This window comes from Epargyreus clarus, unplaced genomic scaffold (genome assembly GCF_041222505.1).
Source record: "Epargyreus clarus isolate Ecla_fem2 unplaced genomic scaffold, WU_Ecla_fem_2.2 ptg000036l, whole genome shotgun sequence".
Lineage (NCBI taxonomy): Eukaryota > Metazoa > Arthropoda > Insecta > Lepidoptera > Hesperiidae > Epargyreus > Epargyreus clarus.
In genome coordinates, this window is record NW_027332241.1 from 4,941,260 (window position 1) to 4,957,658 (window position 16,399).

The 16,399-nt window shown below is 36.8% G+C and overlaps 1 protein-coding gene and 1 long non-coding RNA gene across 2 annotated transcripts in view; both read left to right on the top strand.

Annotated features, from left to right (window-relative positions):
• The window catches only part of LOC140757016 (uncharacterized), a 46,334-nt gene extending 31,805 nt beyond the window's left edge, over positions 1–14,529 (top strand). The window contains exons 3-10 of the mRNA XM_073092571.1: positions 214–338; positions 1,430–1,596; positions 2,806–2,907; positions 4,692–4,787; positions 5,343–5,420; positions 5,918–6,011; positions 6,203–6,310; positions 14,392–14,529. Of these exons, the coding sequence (XP_072948672.1) occupies positions 214–338; positions 1,430–1,596; positions 2,806–2,907; positions 4,692–4,787; positions 5,343–5,420; positions 5,918–6,011; positions 6,203–6,310; positions 14,392–14,506 (885 nt within the window). The 3' untranslated portion in view covers positions 14,507–14,529. The remainder of the gene's footprint in view (positions 1–213; positions 339–1,429; positions 1,597–2,805; positions 2,908–4,691; positions 4,788–5,342; positions 5,421–5,917; positions 6,012–6,202; positions 6,311–14,391) is intronic.
• LOC140757018 (uncharacterized) lies at positions 10,808–12,205 on the top strand. Its single transcript, XR_012103924.1, has 2 exons — positions 10,808–11,660; positions 12,001–12,205. It is a non-coding gene; the product is annotated as an uncharacterized LOC140757018 (long non-coding RNA).
• Positions 14,530–16,399: the final 1,870 nt, after the last annotated feature.

Consider the following 16,399-nt stretch of genomic DNA (forward strand, 5'->3'; position numbering starts at 1 on the left):
GTAATTAATTAAGATAATTTTTCGTTGCCACGTGTGTGTACAATGCATCAATTAAGCATGTGATAAATAATTTATAATACGCACAACTTTGAAAAATCAGAGGTTCCAGGGATTTGAACCTCGGACCCCTCGATATAGAGTCCGAGTTTCTTAACCACTAGGCTATCACTGCTACTACTAAATATACAGTTAAAATTATTGGACTGTTTACAGGGTGAATTCCCAGCCTCCAAAGAACGTCCTCTGCCGTTGGGTCATGAGTTCAGCGGAGTAGTCCACGCTGTTGGCAAGAAGTCGGTGTTCAAAGTGGGGCAGAAAGTCGTGGTTGATCCTAACAGGTGAGTGGAATATGAAAATAAGTGCCTAATTTTGAAAGATTTATCATCTTAAAGCACAGATGCTCAAAAACTGGTCAAAAACTGAAGAAGAAGAAGAAGAGTTAGAGGGGGACTGTACCACAGTACAAATATGGTACAATTCCATATTTCTACTGTGACTGTACTAAAATGCTTTTCGATTTAGTGCATTAGTGTTACCTACATAGATAATTATATTATCCTACTGAATGGTTACCTACAACAATCCTGGGAGTAGTTCTGTATCCTTACCATGAGTTTTCAAAAAATCCCACAATTTTACGTTACGTTTACTCAATCCATTATTCGGTTCCGTTTGCTTAGTAGACTGAGAAACGTAGCAATAAGAAAGTACTTAAGTGCTTTTTGTCTACCTCACATGTTTACAAAAAATAGAGACAAGACATAAAGCGCCATATTGTCAATTTAGACATTTAATGTTACGTTACTGACACTATAGTTCTGATACAATCCGCTAGGGGCGGTGATTGGAAATTGTATGGGCAAATATGTAAACAAATACCAAAACAGTCATATTTGTCAAATCGTAAAAACTCATGGTAAGGGTACTGTTTTACGTTGAAAACACAGCATAATCTTACAATCATTGACAAACCCAATGAGATTTTTACCGAATCTTCTCAGATGAGGTGGTGTTATCTGATAGTAGTAAGTGGAAGAAAAATATTGTGACTAACAATTTGTAAGCACTCGAAGACCTTTATAAAATAAATAACAAAGAGTTACTTTAATTACCACGCTTTTTTTATTAGCTTGGGTTCTATCTATGTATGTATGTATGTAACGGAATTTTAAACTCGATTTTTACCCACTTTGAACGGTCCGATTAATTTAAAATTTTGAACAATTATCAAGAACCGATAACGATACACGATATTAGTCATTTTATCCCATTCTCCTCATCAGTATCGCTCAGTTCTCCTTGTGCGAATTTAGCTTTTAGTTTTTAAACTATAATTATTTCATTATTCCAAGTTTCAATCACAGTATTTATAACATGAGCCCCTTGAAAACTTTTTATTCATCCAGATCATCGTGTTTCCTTTCTCCAGAGCATGCAACCTCTGCAACTTCTGCCGCGACGGCAACTACCAGTACTGCCTGACAGCTGGCATCAACAGCACCATTGGTATCTGGAGAAACGGCGGCTGGGCGCAGTATGTGCTGTGTCCACAGGACCAGGTCTACGCTCTACCTGATGGCATCACTACTGAGCAGGGTAAGTACGGTTTTTTTTTCAAATCTAATCAAATTTATTGTGGAACATAATATTTTGAGTATAACATATTCCCGCCACAGGTGGGAATACAATTTTGGGAGTACCGGACTATTTAAAAAGAATCGTCCCCTACCCTGTGTTTCTTGTATTTGAAATGTTTTTCTTTCAATAACTATGGTTGTCTGGAAGAGATCGCTTTTAAGTGATAAGACCGCCTGTTGTACTTTTCATTATATGTATGTTAATATTTGTCATTTATTAGTTGGTGTACAATAAAGCATTTTTGTATTGTATTGTATTGTAATCTTTTAATTAAAAAGAATCGAAAGAAAGACTATTTAAAAAGAACCTTTTAAAAAGTCCGCTACTATTTAAAAGTTTTCAAAGGTATGTGAAGTCTACCAATACGCACTTGGCCAGCGCGGTAGACTATGGCCTAATCCCTTATTCTGAGAGGAGACCCGTGCCCAGCAGTGGACAGTAATGGGTTGATGACGGTGATTTAAAAGACGCTTTTTAAATAGTCCACATAAGCACACACATACACACACACAGGATACACACATATTAGGATACTATAGACTCAAAGAAGACCTACAAATATTTACTCAGAACTGATATCATAACATGAGGTGACTATTTTAGTCCTCAGGAGTGACTGAGTGAATGCATCTGTGATCGGCTCAGATAAATTTTGTTTTATATAGATTTGATGCCAATATCCAAACATCAAAGACCACAGGCCCTTACAATCAAATATAATGCAAACACTGAAGGTGGTAGAACCCTTTGTGGTTCGACTCCGGTGGCACCATCGCCACACCTATTTCTCCCTAATAACAGCAGTGTTAGGCGCTGTTGTGTTCTGTTTTTAAGGGTGTGGTAAGGGAGACATACCTTTCCGAGGCGTTCCATCTTAGTCCTCAGGGGTAGCGGCGCATTTGTGGCCGACCTCAGGTAGGAAAATCTAATCCTATCTGGGGTTGATTACAGATGTCCATGGGCGGCAGTAGTCACTTACATTCTCGTCTGCTACACCTATATTATAAAAAAAAAACATGTTTGCTAGTTCAACCTAAATAATCCTGAGAGCCATAACCGTATGTACATTACTGCAAACTTCACATCAGAAAATATGATTACCAAAGATTACAAAAGAACATTTTTGACTTGTTCATCCCATTCATTCGTTTCATTTTCTTTCTTCAGCTGGTCTCTGCGAGCCGTACTCCTGTGTATCCCACGGATTCGACCGCGCTTCGCCCTTGTCTATCGGCAGCAAGATCTTGGTGGTAGGAGCTGGTATTATTGGTGAGTAACCCAGGATTTTTCAGGATTACTTCGACTGACGCTCCAATGTGTATCTAACTAGGAAGATGTAGATTATAAAGCTACTCAAATTGAAGGTAGAACTTTATTTTTTTTTATAATATAGGAATAGCAGACGAGCATGCAAATGGCTACTGCCGCCCATGAACATCTGTAATCAACCTCAGATAGGATTAGATATTCCTACCTGAGGTCGGCCACAGATGCGCCGCTACCCCTGAGGACTAAGCTGGAACGCCTCAGAAAAGTATATCTCCCTTACCACACCCTTCATACCAGAACACAGCAGTGCTTAACCTGTTGTTATGAGGCAGAAATATGTGTGGCGGTGGTGTAGCCGGAGTCGAACCACAAAGGGCTCTACTACTCTACCACCTTCGAACTCTTTGTAGATTACGCAGGCAATACCGCCACACCTATTTCTGCCGAATGACAGTGTTAAGCGCTGTTGTGTTGTGGTTTGAAGGGTGTGGTAAGGGAGACATATTTATTGTTAATCCTTAGGTAGGAACGCATCTGTCTAACTAACATCAAATGGACTTTATGTTCGTTTTGTACTTAAAGACATAAAAACATAAAAAGAAAATATATTGTTATAGCTCTCATCCTTATCAGACAACCAGCGTATCAGGCAATAAACTTTAAGACCTCTTATCGGTAACTTATCAGCAGTGGAATAAATTTTGGCCTCCTAGTGAGGAGGTCTAGGTCAAAATCTTTAGCAATTTTCTTGTAAATTTTGAATAATTATAGTTTAAAAACCACGCTAAAATTGCATCAGGAACATCCTGATTCCTGCGATCCGGCTGAGGAGAATGGGATAAAATTATTAAAATAGTGTATTGTCATCGGTTCTTGATAATAGTTTAAAATTTTAAAATAATCAGACCGTTCAAAGTGGGTAAATTCGAGTTCAAAGATTCCGTTACATACATACATACAGGTAAAACTAATAAATGCGTCGCAAAAAGTGCTATTCGAAGCGTGTTACTATAATTTGCTAACTCTAATTTGGCACAAGAACTCGTAGGAAAAGAATTAACCATAGTTCTAAAAGATAGATATATACTTAGTTCTAAAAAATGAACACATTCTGAAAGCATGCAGAAGTGGCACTTTCTAGTTTGTGACGTAATAGATTGCTGCCAATTCCATTGTTGTGTGAACTTTTCCTAAACTCTAACTAGTATCCACAGATAACAGCTTGAAAACAAATTATAATGTGTAGAGATTAGCTGGTTAGATAAGGTAATAAACATTATCTTAATACTATAATTGTATGGAAATATTTAACTTTATAATATGTAGAGGTGGCCATACATTTGTTATTTTTTAGGATAAATCACTTACTCTCGTTATTAACCAAGATCAAAGTTATATATTTTCAAGTACGCATAGGCAAGGTGGTAGAACCCTTTGTGGTTCGACTCCGGCGGCACCACCGCCACACCTATTTCTGTTGTAACAGCAGTGTTAGGCGCTGCTGTGTTCCGGTTTAAAGGGTGTGGTAAGGGAGACATACTTTTCCGAGGCGTTCCAGCTTAGTCCTCAGGGGTAGCGACGCATCTGTGAGCGACCTCAGGTCTATCTAATCCTATCTGGGGTTGATAACAGATGTCCATGGGCGGCAGTAGCCACTTACCATCAGGCGGACTGCATGCTCGTCTGCTACTCCTATATAATAAAAAAAAGGTACAGCAGTGGTGCCTCTGAAAGCAAACTATGACATTTTGAAGATCTAACTTGAAGGGTTTATCTGGTTGCAGGTAACCTCTGGGTAACCACTCTGCATCATCAGGGTCACAGAGATGTGACCGTCTCCGAAATGAATAAGACCAGACTTGAAATCGTCAAGAAACTTGGTATGTATCGTATTATTTTGAAAATGCATATAAAATTGATAAAACCACTTTAGATCTAGATCTATAATCAAATAAGCTAGATTAATTCACTCAAAGCCCCACACTGTGTCGTGGGTGCCATGAACACGCACACATAGCCAAATACACAAACACCCAGACCCAGAAACAGTATCTAAGTTCAGCATTTAGATATCTGTCTGGCCGGGGATCGAAATCGGGACCCTTTGCGCATCAGGCCCGCTCTGCCACGCGGGTCGTCAATAAAAAGCTTTTAGAGTTCGCACCAAGCTTCTAGTCCACTCTGAATATAGAAACGAGTCGCGTCGCAATAGCAAATTGTAGATATCAGGGAGACGAAGACAGCGCGGTACCCCCCGGCACCCTCCGCTGCCCGCTCTCGTCCGCGGGTACATAGCTGGTGTGCCCTCACGTTGCTACGGAGTATATGCTTGTAGTTGTGTTCGACCGCATTGGCTCTCTGACTACAACTGCGCGCAACAACTTCAGAGCGGACTATACAAAAAAACTTTAACTAAAAGTCGTTTATTTTTTCAGAAACTGGGTACAGGCTGGTCACCCCAGATGTTTTGGACAAGGAGAAGCAACTTTATGACGTCATTATCGATTGTACAGGTAATTTTAACAAAGTAAATCCTATTATCCTAATCCTAACAATTAAAAATGCTATTATCCTAATATTATGTTAATATGATATGTTTACTATAATATTACCTACACCATAACTACATAACTGATTGACATGAAGTCTAGCACGAAAAAAAACTACCGAGGGATAGATAAAAAATTCTAACCGGGAGCAAAGCCATGGGTAAACGTTAGTTAAAAATAAAGAAGATTAATACCTTTAATTCCCGATATTCATCTATTTGATCCGTCTATCAAATAGATAAATATCGGGAAAAGATGCCAATGTATGAAAAAAAGTCGGCAAAACATGGGATAGATTGATTATTAACAATGAGCGCATAAAGATGGGTACAGTTTCTCTTACGGAAAATATTGAAACATCGAATTCCATTACCATATTTAGTGTAATTTGAGTAAAATTTGATTTTATTTCACAAGCACTGAAAACAATTTTAAAACGTTATATTTTGATTTTTTTTCAGGCGTCGGAAAAGTGATGGAGATCAGTTTTAACTATCTTAAACATGGTGGCAAATATGTGCTGTTTGGATGCTGTCCACCGACTCATCAGGCTTCGTAAGTTCTATAACACACAAGAAACTCCATAACGCACATCTTTTTATAAAATAAATGTTATCCACAATCGAAAACTTAACCTAATGGTGCATGTGGAGCTGGAGCTACTACAGACCACACCGTTTTGTCAGTCAAGTAATCGTATCGTATTGTATTGTCTTCAACGTTTTAATCCTTTTATACTTTTTCAGGTTAAATCCTTTCCAAATTTATGACAAGGAGCTGACTATCATAGGAGTTAAGATCAATCCCTTCAGCTTCCCAAAAGCCATTGGGTGGCTTAAGGCTATGGGTGACAGGTAACTATAGTTACTATACTTACTACTTAGGCCTGTGCCAGACAAACAATTTGAACACGACTTCGCTCACACATTTCAACACTTATCTGGAGGCACGGCAGTGCCTCCGCCAAGTCGAGCCAAAGCCAAAAAAAGCGGCACGGCCGTAGCATTCTTTTCTCGAAGCAATTCGGCCCATTTTCGACCTCCTGTAACTTCGTTGCATATGAAGCTAGAAACTGACTGACCGATCATCAAAAGTTTAAGGCACTTCTAGCAGACATAGAAGGTTGAAATTGAGAATACAATTAGTGTTTAGTATATAACTCATGGAAAAACTAAAATATTTTGCAATTTCTGTCCAGTTATCTAGATACACCAACTACATTAAATAACTTTGTATCCTATATAAGTTATATAGGATGACAAAGTTACATTTGCAGTTAATGAATCTGTGTTTCTGTCCGCGAAATGTACGAGTAGTTGGGGAGCCCATGATGTTAAATGGGTAGAAACTCGAGCGTCGATAGGACCTATACGATTGTGTAGATTACACGTTAGAGTGAAGAAAAGGTTGTGTGATATTTTTCGATTCACCGTGGGAATAGTTTCTAGACGATTCGAAAGATGTAAAAAGCAGAGTCAGACATACTCAAGGCGCGGCAGGTTAGTGATAGAGTATATATCTCTGATGCCGGAAATATGTTTATCTGCTGGTTTGCATATTGGGGCAGCCATACGAGAGGTAAAAATGGAAAAAAAAGTAACCAGCGCATTCGATTTTCAAAGGGGATATGAAGTTACCCCAGATGAGTCGCCCATTCGAAAGACTGACGATCCGATTCGAAAGACTGTCAGTGACTCTTCGAAAATGCAAAAAAAAATCGTTATCATGCCACACTAGAGGGCGTAAGATTATTATACAGGAAATTCCAGCTGATGTTTTACTTATCATAACCCTTCATCTGACGATTTAGTGGAGGGGTTTTTTATATTGACGATTTGAATAAAAATAGAATGAGAATGTATGAAGAATAATGTATTTTCCATAAAATTAGTCTTTTCCTTTAGTTTGTTACACAGCATTACTTTCCAGGGATTCATGCTAATAAGTAGCGCTATCAGATAGTGTATATACATAATATTTTCCTTTTAAATAAGTTTTTTGTCACTACATCAACGTGTGGTATGATTATGATGTTACCCGTTTTCTAGCATTATTTCCTTTATATTAAAAAAATGACCGCACTCGAGTATGTCCAGGTATAGATTTTTTTGCAACCTTATTACTCCCTAACGCTGCCCTCAAATCGTCAGGTTAAAATTTATTGTTTTCAGCATGTAATTAAGCTACTATAGATAATACTATTTTTTTTTTAATAATCTGACGGACTTCCCTGGTTGAACCCCCAAAATGGATGGTTTAAGATACTCTATAGGATGTAAGGTATCTCCCATATCTTAATCTGCCGCGTTCGAGTCACTCTCAAAATCCCGTCTTGGGCTCCCCTACTATTATTGGCGACGACTTCAATTGTTTCTATTCTCGAGACATAAGACGTTTTCTATTCCAACTTCAATTTAAATTCAATACAAATAATTGGTGAAGTGCGAATCGAACTCTTACACTGAGGGTTCCGTACCAAAAAAATATTAGTTTTTTTATTTTTATTTTTACTAATTGATATTATAGCTGCCATATAATGCATTGTGAACATTTCAACTGTAACATCTACGGTTCAATCATTAAAATGAAAAACGCCAAAAAATAGCAGATCCTTATATGTTTGTCCCTGTAGTTCCTGGACTAAAAAAGGGCTACGATATCCCGTGCCTGTCGTAAGAAGCGACTAAAAGGGGGCTTCCAGAGTTGGGAGTGGCAGCAAGGAGCTCGAACCGTCCAATAAGTGTCCCTGGGAAGGACGGCGGTATGTGTAGTCGCATACCGTCGTGAACACGGGATAGTTTAGGAGGAGCGAAAACTGCCCAGGGCAGAGCTTGATCGGGGCATTGCGCTTGGAGGACTTCGGTTGCGTTCCGTCGGAGATCCCGGAGTTCTCCAACAAACGTTGAGGACGGCCACCCGGCGTCACTCCCACGTCGTCGAGTACCTTTTGAAGATCTCCTCCTCATAAAGAATAAATAATAGTTTAAAAAAACTAAAAAATACACTTTTTATAGAAAATCCAACTAAAAAATAGAAAATATTTTTTTTTAAATTTGAATTAAGAATAGTGTAAATAAGATAAAAATATTTTTTATTGTAAAAAAAGCGTGGGGTGCATGGTGTCAATAGTTATAAATATTTTATTGATAGATATTGAGTAGAAGGATTATCATTTTGATAATATCTTAAAAAGCACCCCACGCTTTTTTTACAATAAAAAATATTTTTATCTTATTTACACTATTCTTAATTCAAATTTAAAAAAAAATATTTTCTATTTTTTAGTTGGATTTTCTATAAAAAGTGTATTTTTTAGTTTTTTTAAACTATTATTTATTTTTCATTTTTTAGTGATTATTTTAACGATTATTACGTAGCGTATTATCAAGTTTATCTTTCGAATCAGCATCAGCACCTTTGCTTAGCAGTGCAAAAATGAATATTGGGTTATTGTTTAACACAGCTGTATGAAGTGGTGTTTTACATTGGTGTTTATTTTTATTGTTAACGTGAAAATCCCAGAGGAGTTGTTGAATGACATCCGAATTGCCAATGCTAACTGCTTTCTTTCATAATTTATACCATATCCCAGGTCCTCTATCTTGGATAAAAGTAATCACGGAAAAAGGATGATAGAGCATATTTTAAAAACAGGCGCTGATGGCAATACTCAGGAGAAAAACGGTCAACTGCTTTACATCTAGCCATTTCAAAAGGACGTCGTCCAATCATCGATTTAATATTACAGCATGATGATGTTAATATCAAAAATAATTCTAGAATTTCTTCTCTTTGTGTTGCTGCTGCCTGCAGAGATTTTAAAACTGTTAGTAGTTTAATTAATTTTACAGCTCGAGTTAATAATATAAGTTGTGACTATGACGATGAGCTGAAATCATATATGCCTTTACATTTGGCAGCAAGAAATGGGAACAATGAAATAGTGGAAATCTTGTTAAAGGAAGGTGCAGATGTTGAAGTGCTGAATGAATAAGGATGATGAGACACCGCTTCATGATGCTATTAACAACGGACGCGTCGAAGTTGAGGTCAGGTCAGGTTAGGTCAGATCAGGTCAGGTCAGGTCAGGTCAGGTCAGGTCAGGTCAGGTCAGGTCAGGTTAGGTTAGGTTAGGTGATCGGCGCGCCTGGTAGATTCCTTTATTGGTCTTAACGCAGACCTTCCGGGTCTCAGGAAAACAAAAATCGCTGATCCTGATTATCCTAGTAAGGATAACGGGTCAGAATGTTAAAATATTGAATTGTCATCGGTCCTTAATAAGTATGCCAAATTTCAAGTTAATCCGACGTTTTGAAGGGGGTTAAAATCATGTTCAAAGATTCCGTTACATACTAACATACCAACATACATACGTCTGAAGCTAATAAAAGCGTATTAAAAAGAAGGTCCTTGTATGGCAACTCTCCTTTATATGAAAGTTTTTCTTTTTACTTTTAGTACTTGTTGTTAAAGCGGCCACCATTATATATATTCCGTAAAAAAATAAGTTTCTATCCATTAAGGTTCCAGAAATAGAGCTCTATGTCAGACAGACAGCTTAGAAATAGGGTTCCGTTTTTACCCTTTGGGTATGGAACCCTAAAAAGTAATATAATATCAAAAACATTCCGAATTTCTGACAAATGTCATGACAAAAAACTAGATGTTACGGCTAATGTGCCTAAATCAGTTAAAACGCAGATTAGCTTGCCCATTACCTAAAGTACAAAACGAAGATTGTATCAATTTTCACCCCTTGACGTCGACCCGTGCATGTCATGATGCGTCGTCGTGTCATGAATTTACGACAAACATTGTATATTTTCACGAAACAATATCGCTTTGTGGCACAATGTCGCTATGTGTCACGATACGTCATCGTGTCGTAAAAAGGCATGTGTTTTAGCCCTAAGAACAAGTCTGAAAAGATGTTTCGAATTTTAACTACATAGTTAATCTGCATATTTTCTAGTTAATCTTAAGACTGCCTAGTTAATGTGTATGCTAACGTATTCTACAATATAACGGTAACATACAAAAAATACAATAACTGTCGTGAGGTAAAGCAACTGTCACCGTATTATAAAATAATAAGAAGTTTGTTTCCAAGGAAACAAATGTGCAAATTTCGGCCTTATTGCGCTTAAATAAATGTCTGTATGAAAATAATAAACTTACATATACAAATTTACAATGTTCACAATGGAAAATCCCTAATAACTTCTAAACGGATTACCCTTATTATTCAATTCCTTTTGCCCTATCTGTTTTAGACCTAAATCTACCAAATGGCCTTAAAAACAAACCAATATCTACACAAACAAAAAATCATGTTTTCAACTCACGTAATATTTGATACGTAATATTACATAAATTTAGTTAAGTTCGTTTCAAATTATTCGAAATAAGAAACTGTTATATAAATCGAGCTTAGATAGCCACTTTATAACATATTCTTGCCATGATCACCAAAAATATCAGCTCCTAGTGGCTCGGTACAACAGCAAATACCGACTTACCTCCCTAAAAAATTGATAGCTATAAAAAAACGAAAATGCACAGTTTAATGTTGAATTTAAACAACCGTCCATTGCACAATTAGGGTATTTTTTTTGCTCCATTGCTCGTACAAAACAAACATAATAGTTATATATAAAATGATATTGTTCGGTGAGCTAAGTTTTAAATAGAAGTGAATAAAAATATAGTCTAGCTGAAAATATGTATTATTAATATACTCTGGAAATATTAATTCTAAAAATAACTACAGGTTGAATGCAGAAGACAAGTGCAGACTAATAATTTAAGTATGAATTTGTTAGCGGTGAGTAAACTTACTGAAAAAGGATTTACTGTTAATTTCTTGAAAAACGGTTGCACTATTAGTAACTTTATGGATAATATCATCGCAACTGGCCACAACGTAAATGGTATATATAAATTTAAACAATTTGTCAAATCACCGATATGTAATTTGACAATGTCAAATAAATATTGGCATAGAAGACTAGCCCATATTAATCCGGAATATATGCGAATTTTAAAGAATATTGTGACTGGTCTTGATAATGTGAACATTACGACGGATATGACGACTAGTAAGAAACCATTTCCAAACCTCTGAACGCGAACGAACGATATACTGGAGATCGTACATACAGATTTATGTGGTCCCATGGAAGCTACTTCACTCAACGGTTCAAGGTACATGTTATTATTTATCGACTATTATTCTCGAATGACACGATGAATGTTTATTTTCTAAAACATAAGAGTGAGTCTTTAAGAAATTTCAAAAATATAAAGTGTTGAAAAGGGAACTAGCAAGTCGAACAAATGTATGAGATCAGATAGTGGGACGAAATTTTGTAATAGAGCTTTCAATATTTTCTTGTCAACAAATGGAATTCTACATCAGGAGGCGATACTATATACCCCTAAACAAATTGTTGTGGTTGAAACAGCTAACAGAACTATTATTGTAAATGCGAGAAGTTTAAAACGAATGTTATCATTATTAAATAAATATTTCATTTCATTTCAGAAGTCAGAAGTCTATTATAAATTGAAACGAATTTGAGCAAGAGCAGTAAATACTGTGGTTTATATCAAAAACCGGAGTCCGACGAAGTCAGTGAAAGATTACCAATGATTTTTGTCGGATATTCAGAAGAAAGTAAGGGATGTCGATTATTTAATACGAAGACACGTTAAATCACAATAAATAAATAAATAAATCACAATCAGTAGAGATGTTTTTTCCTGAGGATAATGGGAATAATTTCAGTTGTCAAAATAGTAACTTTTTTAGATTTAATTTATTGTCATGTTCGAATGAAAGTGATGATGAATGACAAGATTATTTACATAACTACAAAGACTAACTACAAAAATTTAATTGGCTTTAAAAAATCTGTTGTTGAGATTCAACTAGTAGAAGGTACCGGAAAGGAAAAGAGTAGAAATATCAACAAAAAGGAATGAGATGCCATCAAAAACAATGCTTGTAAAAAGATCCAAGTCTCGCCATTCAGTTCTTCTACCGTAAAAAGTTTTGAGATCTATGTAAAACCAAGCCGGTAAATGTATGCAGTCCCTACTTAAGGGACCTTCTGTCTTAAGGTATTATCTCACTATCTAACCTAACAACATCTCATGGGACCATACCAATATTAAAAATCTTTTATGTTCTAAATAAATCGACGTGGCAATCGTACTAATGTTACCTGTGTGATGCGATATGATAAGATGAAAACACAATGTGACTTGCAGTACGATTGCCACGTTAATTTATTTAGAACATAAAACATTTTTAATATTGGTATGGTCCCATGAGATGTTGTTAGGTTAGATAGTGAGATAATACCTTAAGACAGAAGGTCCCTTAAGTAGGGACTGCATACATTTACCGGCTTGGTTTTACATAGATCTCAAAACTTTTTACGGTAGAAGAACTGAATGGCGAGACTTGGATCTTTTTACAAGCATTGTTTTTGATGGCATTTGTTTAATTATTTAAAACTAGTTTTTACCCGCGGCTTCGCCGGCGTTTAAAAGAAAATCATATAACATACTAACATACATAAAACTGAAAAATCGTACTTTCAACTTTGCTAATGATCATCACTTGATCAAATGCATAGTTTACGACTCAATCTTTACTAATATCGATTAAAATAATCGATTTTTTGGGTCCAAGAGATCGATTCTCCGATTAATCGATCTTAGATCGCTATCCCTAGTTCCCGTGGGATTTCCGGGATAAAAACTATCCTATGTCGTTTCCCGGGTCTCAGACTATTGTTGTACAAAATTTCATTAAAATCGGTTGAGTGGTTTAGGCGTGAAGAAGAGACAACCAGACAGACAGACAGACAGACAGACAGAGTTACTTTCAGATTTATAATATTAGTAAGGAAGTAAGGATGTCACTCATGTCATGATCTCCTAGCAGATGGACTTTTCGCATGTGTAGCAGGCGCCCATATTTGAAGTTTGAACGCTTTGATGTGCGCTTGAAAAACCGACACCAAATGGCAAAGTGCAAATATTTGAAGCAAGCTTTGAATAAATACTCAAATACCGTGTTTCTCTGTGTTCAAATAAGTGTTAAAATATTTGTGCTATGTCTGGCACGGGACTTAGTTTACTATACTCGTAGTTAGCGGTTTCCTCACATTTAAAAGTGTAAATACTCTGACATTATTAATTTCGATATTTCTATGTGGAGTCTTTTGTATAATTAGAATAATTTAAGTCATTCAAGCGCTTGGAAACCTCACAAACAAAAATAATTAAAAAAAAATACAACCGACTTCTATGTAAAAAGTAAAAAATAATTGAAACAAATGTTGGTTTAGTACATAGTTCTAAAGTCAGTGTTCAATATATTTCGTTGGACGGCGTAAACAGAGTGTCCAATGTGAGCAAAAAACATATATACGGTCGAATTGAGAAACCTCGTCCTTTTTTGAAATCGTTAATTTTTTTATAGTTTTTTGATTGTTATATTTTTAAACGCGAATGAAACCGCGTGGCACTGCTCGTATAGAATGAGTATTGAGTATATTTTTTGAAGGTGGTAGAACTCTTTGTGGTTCGACTCCGGCGGCACCACCGCCACACCTATTTCTACCTAATAACAGCAGTGTTAGGCGCTGCTGTGTTCCGGTTTGAAGGGTGTGGTAAGGGAGACAGACTTTTCCGAGGCGTTCCAGCTTAGTTCTCAGGGGTAGCGGCACATCTGTGGCCGACCTCAGGTATATTTAATCCTATCTGGGGTTGATTACAGATGTCCATGGGCGGCAGTAGCCACTTACCATCAGGTGGACTGCATGCTCGTCTGCTGCTCCTATATTATAAAAAATGACTTATATTTTGAAATAACTTAAAATGAAGCTGGAGTATAATTGAGATGAGAACTTTACATTTTCAGGTATTTGGACTACAACAAATTGGGAGTCAAAACTTATTCTCTAGCGGAGTACCAAAATGCTTTGAATGATTTGAAGGCTGGCAACATCGCGAAAGCTATTTTCAAAATTGACTGAAAAGTGCGAATTAAATCTTGTACCTACTATTTTTTTCATTATTTCAAACATCCTGTATATTGTTTATTTCTTCTTATCATCATCAACACATTACCTTCCCACTGCTGGGCACAGGTCTTCTCTCAGAGTCAGAATTAGGCCATAGTCCACCGCGCTGGCTAAGTGCGTATTGGTAGACTTCACATACCTTTGAAAACTATTTTAAGATTTCTTAGGTATGCAGGTTTCCTCACGATGTTTTCCTTCACCGTTTAAGCAAGTGATAATTAATTTCTAATACGCACATAACTCTGAAAAATATGTTACGTGCCTCGGATTGAACCTCGGACCCTTCAATCATGAGGCCGAGTTTCTTAACAACTATCACTGCTTATGAGTCATACGAGTACATACATACATAACTTTACAAAACGTTAATCTCTGCAGTCCAGGTTTTTTTTATAATATAGAAGTAGCAGACGAGCATGCAGTCCACCTGATGGTAAGTGGCTACTGCCGCCCATGGACATCTGTAATCAACCCCAGATAGGATTAGATATACCTACCTGAGGTCGGACACAGATAGATGCCCTGTTGCCCTGAGGACTAATTTAGAAAGTCTTCGATTCCAATAACAAACCTTAACCTTTATCCAAATTGAACATTATTTACATAGATTAGTAAAGATTACTCACTCCTAACAAGAAAATGTAACAAGTTTTGACAATTGAAATTATCACTGTCATCTAGTTTCGTGTTTGAAAATATTTAAAAATGTAGTTTTTAGATCATTTACAAATGAAACGATATTTCTCCGCACTTTTTCTTTGATTTCGTGTTTTTGCACCACTTAACTGCGCATGTCGGCATTGTACCGCGTAAATTACAAGGCGGTGAGATACCTATACTTATTATTATTGATTATTTATGGTTTAATGATAATTTCAGTACATTTAATCTTAAGTTACGATTTTTGCTCCAAAAAGATTATTTTCTTTTATTCTTTCTTATTATTTTATCTCGTTCTACACTTGATAAAGATTCTATAGACAAGTATATATATAAAAAAATGTTCTAAATGTCACTGTGTCAGTGTTTTAACATGGTGTATTGTTAGATGTCGTGTGGGCGAATCTATACCGGTACGTTCAGGAATAAGGTCACATGTGGTATACTTATGTGTAAGCAGTGATAGCCTAATGGTTAAGAAACTCGGCCTCTCGTTCGAGGGGTCCGAGTATTAGAATTTAATTATCACTTGCTTAAACGGTGAAGGAAAACATCGTAAGGAAACCTGCATACCTGAGAGATTAACAAAAAAATCTCAAAGGTATGGGAAGTCTACCAATACGTACTCGGCCAGCGCGGTGGACTATGGCCCGAATCCTTGTCATTCTGAAAGGAAACCCGTGCCCAGCAGTGGGACAGTAATGGTTTGATGATGATGATGTGTAAAGAATTAATTTCTGCGTTGGGATTTTTGTATCCTTTATTCGGTTGCGAAGACTAATATTTTGTCAAGCGCATGCAGGTATAAGTCATAAGTTTTGAAGGTGGTAGAACCTTTTGTGGTTCGACACCGGCACCACCGCCACACCTTTTTCTGTTATAACAGCAGTGTTAAGCGCTGCTGTGTTCTGGTTTGAAGGGTGTGGCAAGAAACATACTTAAATACTTATCCGAGGCGTTCCAGCTTAGTCCTCAAGAGCTGTGGCGTATCTGTGGCCGACCTCAGGTAGGCATATTTAATTCTATCTACGGTTGATTACAGATGTCCATGGGCGGCAGTGACCACTTACCATCAGGTGGACTGCATGCTCGTCTGCTACTCCTATATTATAAAAAAAAACTTTTTATCCGACTGCGGAAGGTAATGTATGTCTCATTCTGTGTCACGCTGCATCCCAAACGGCT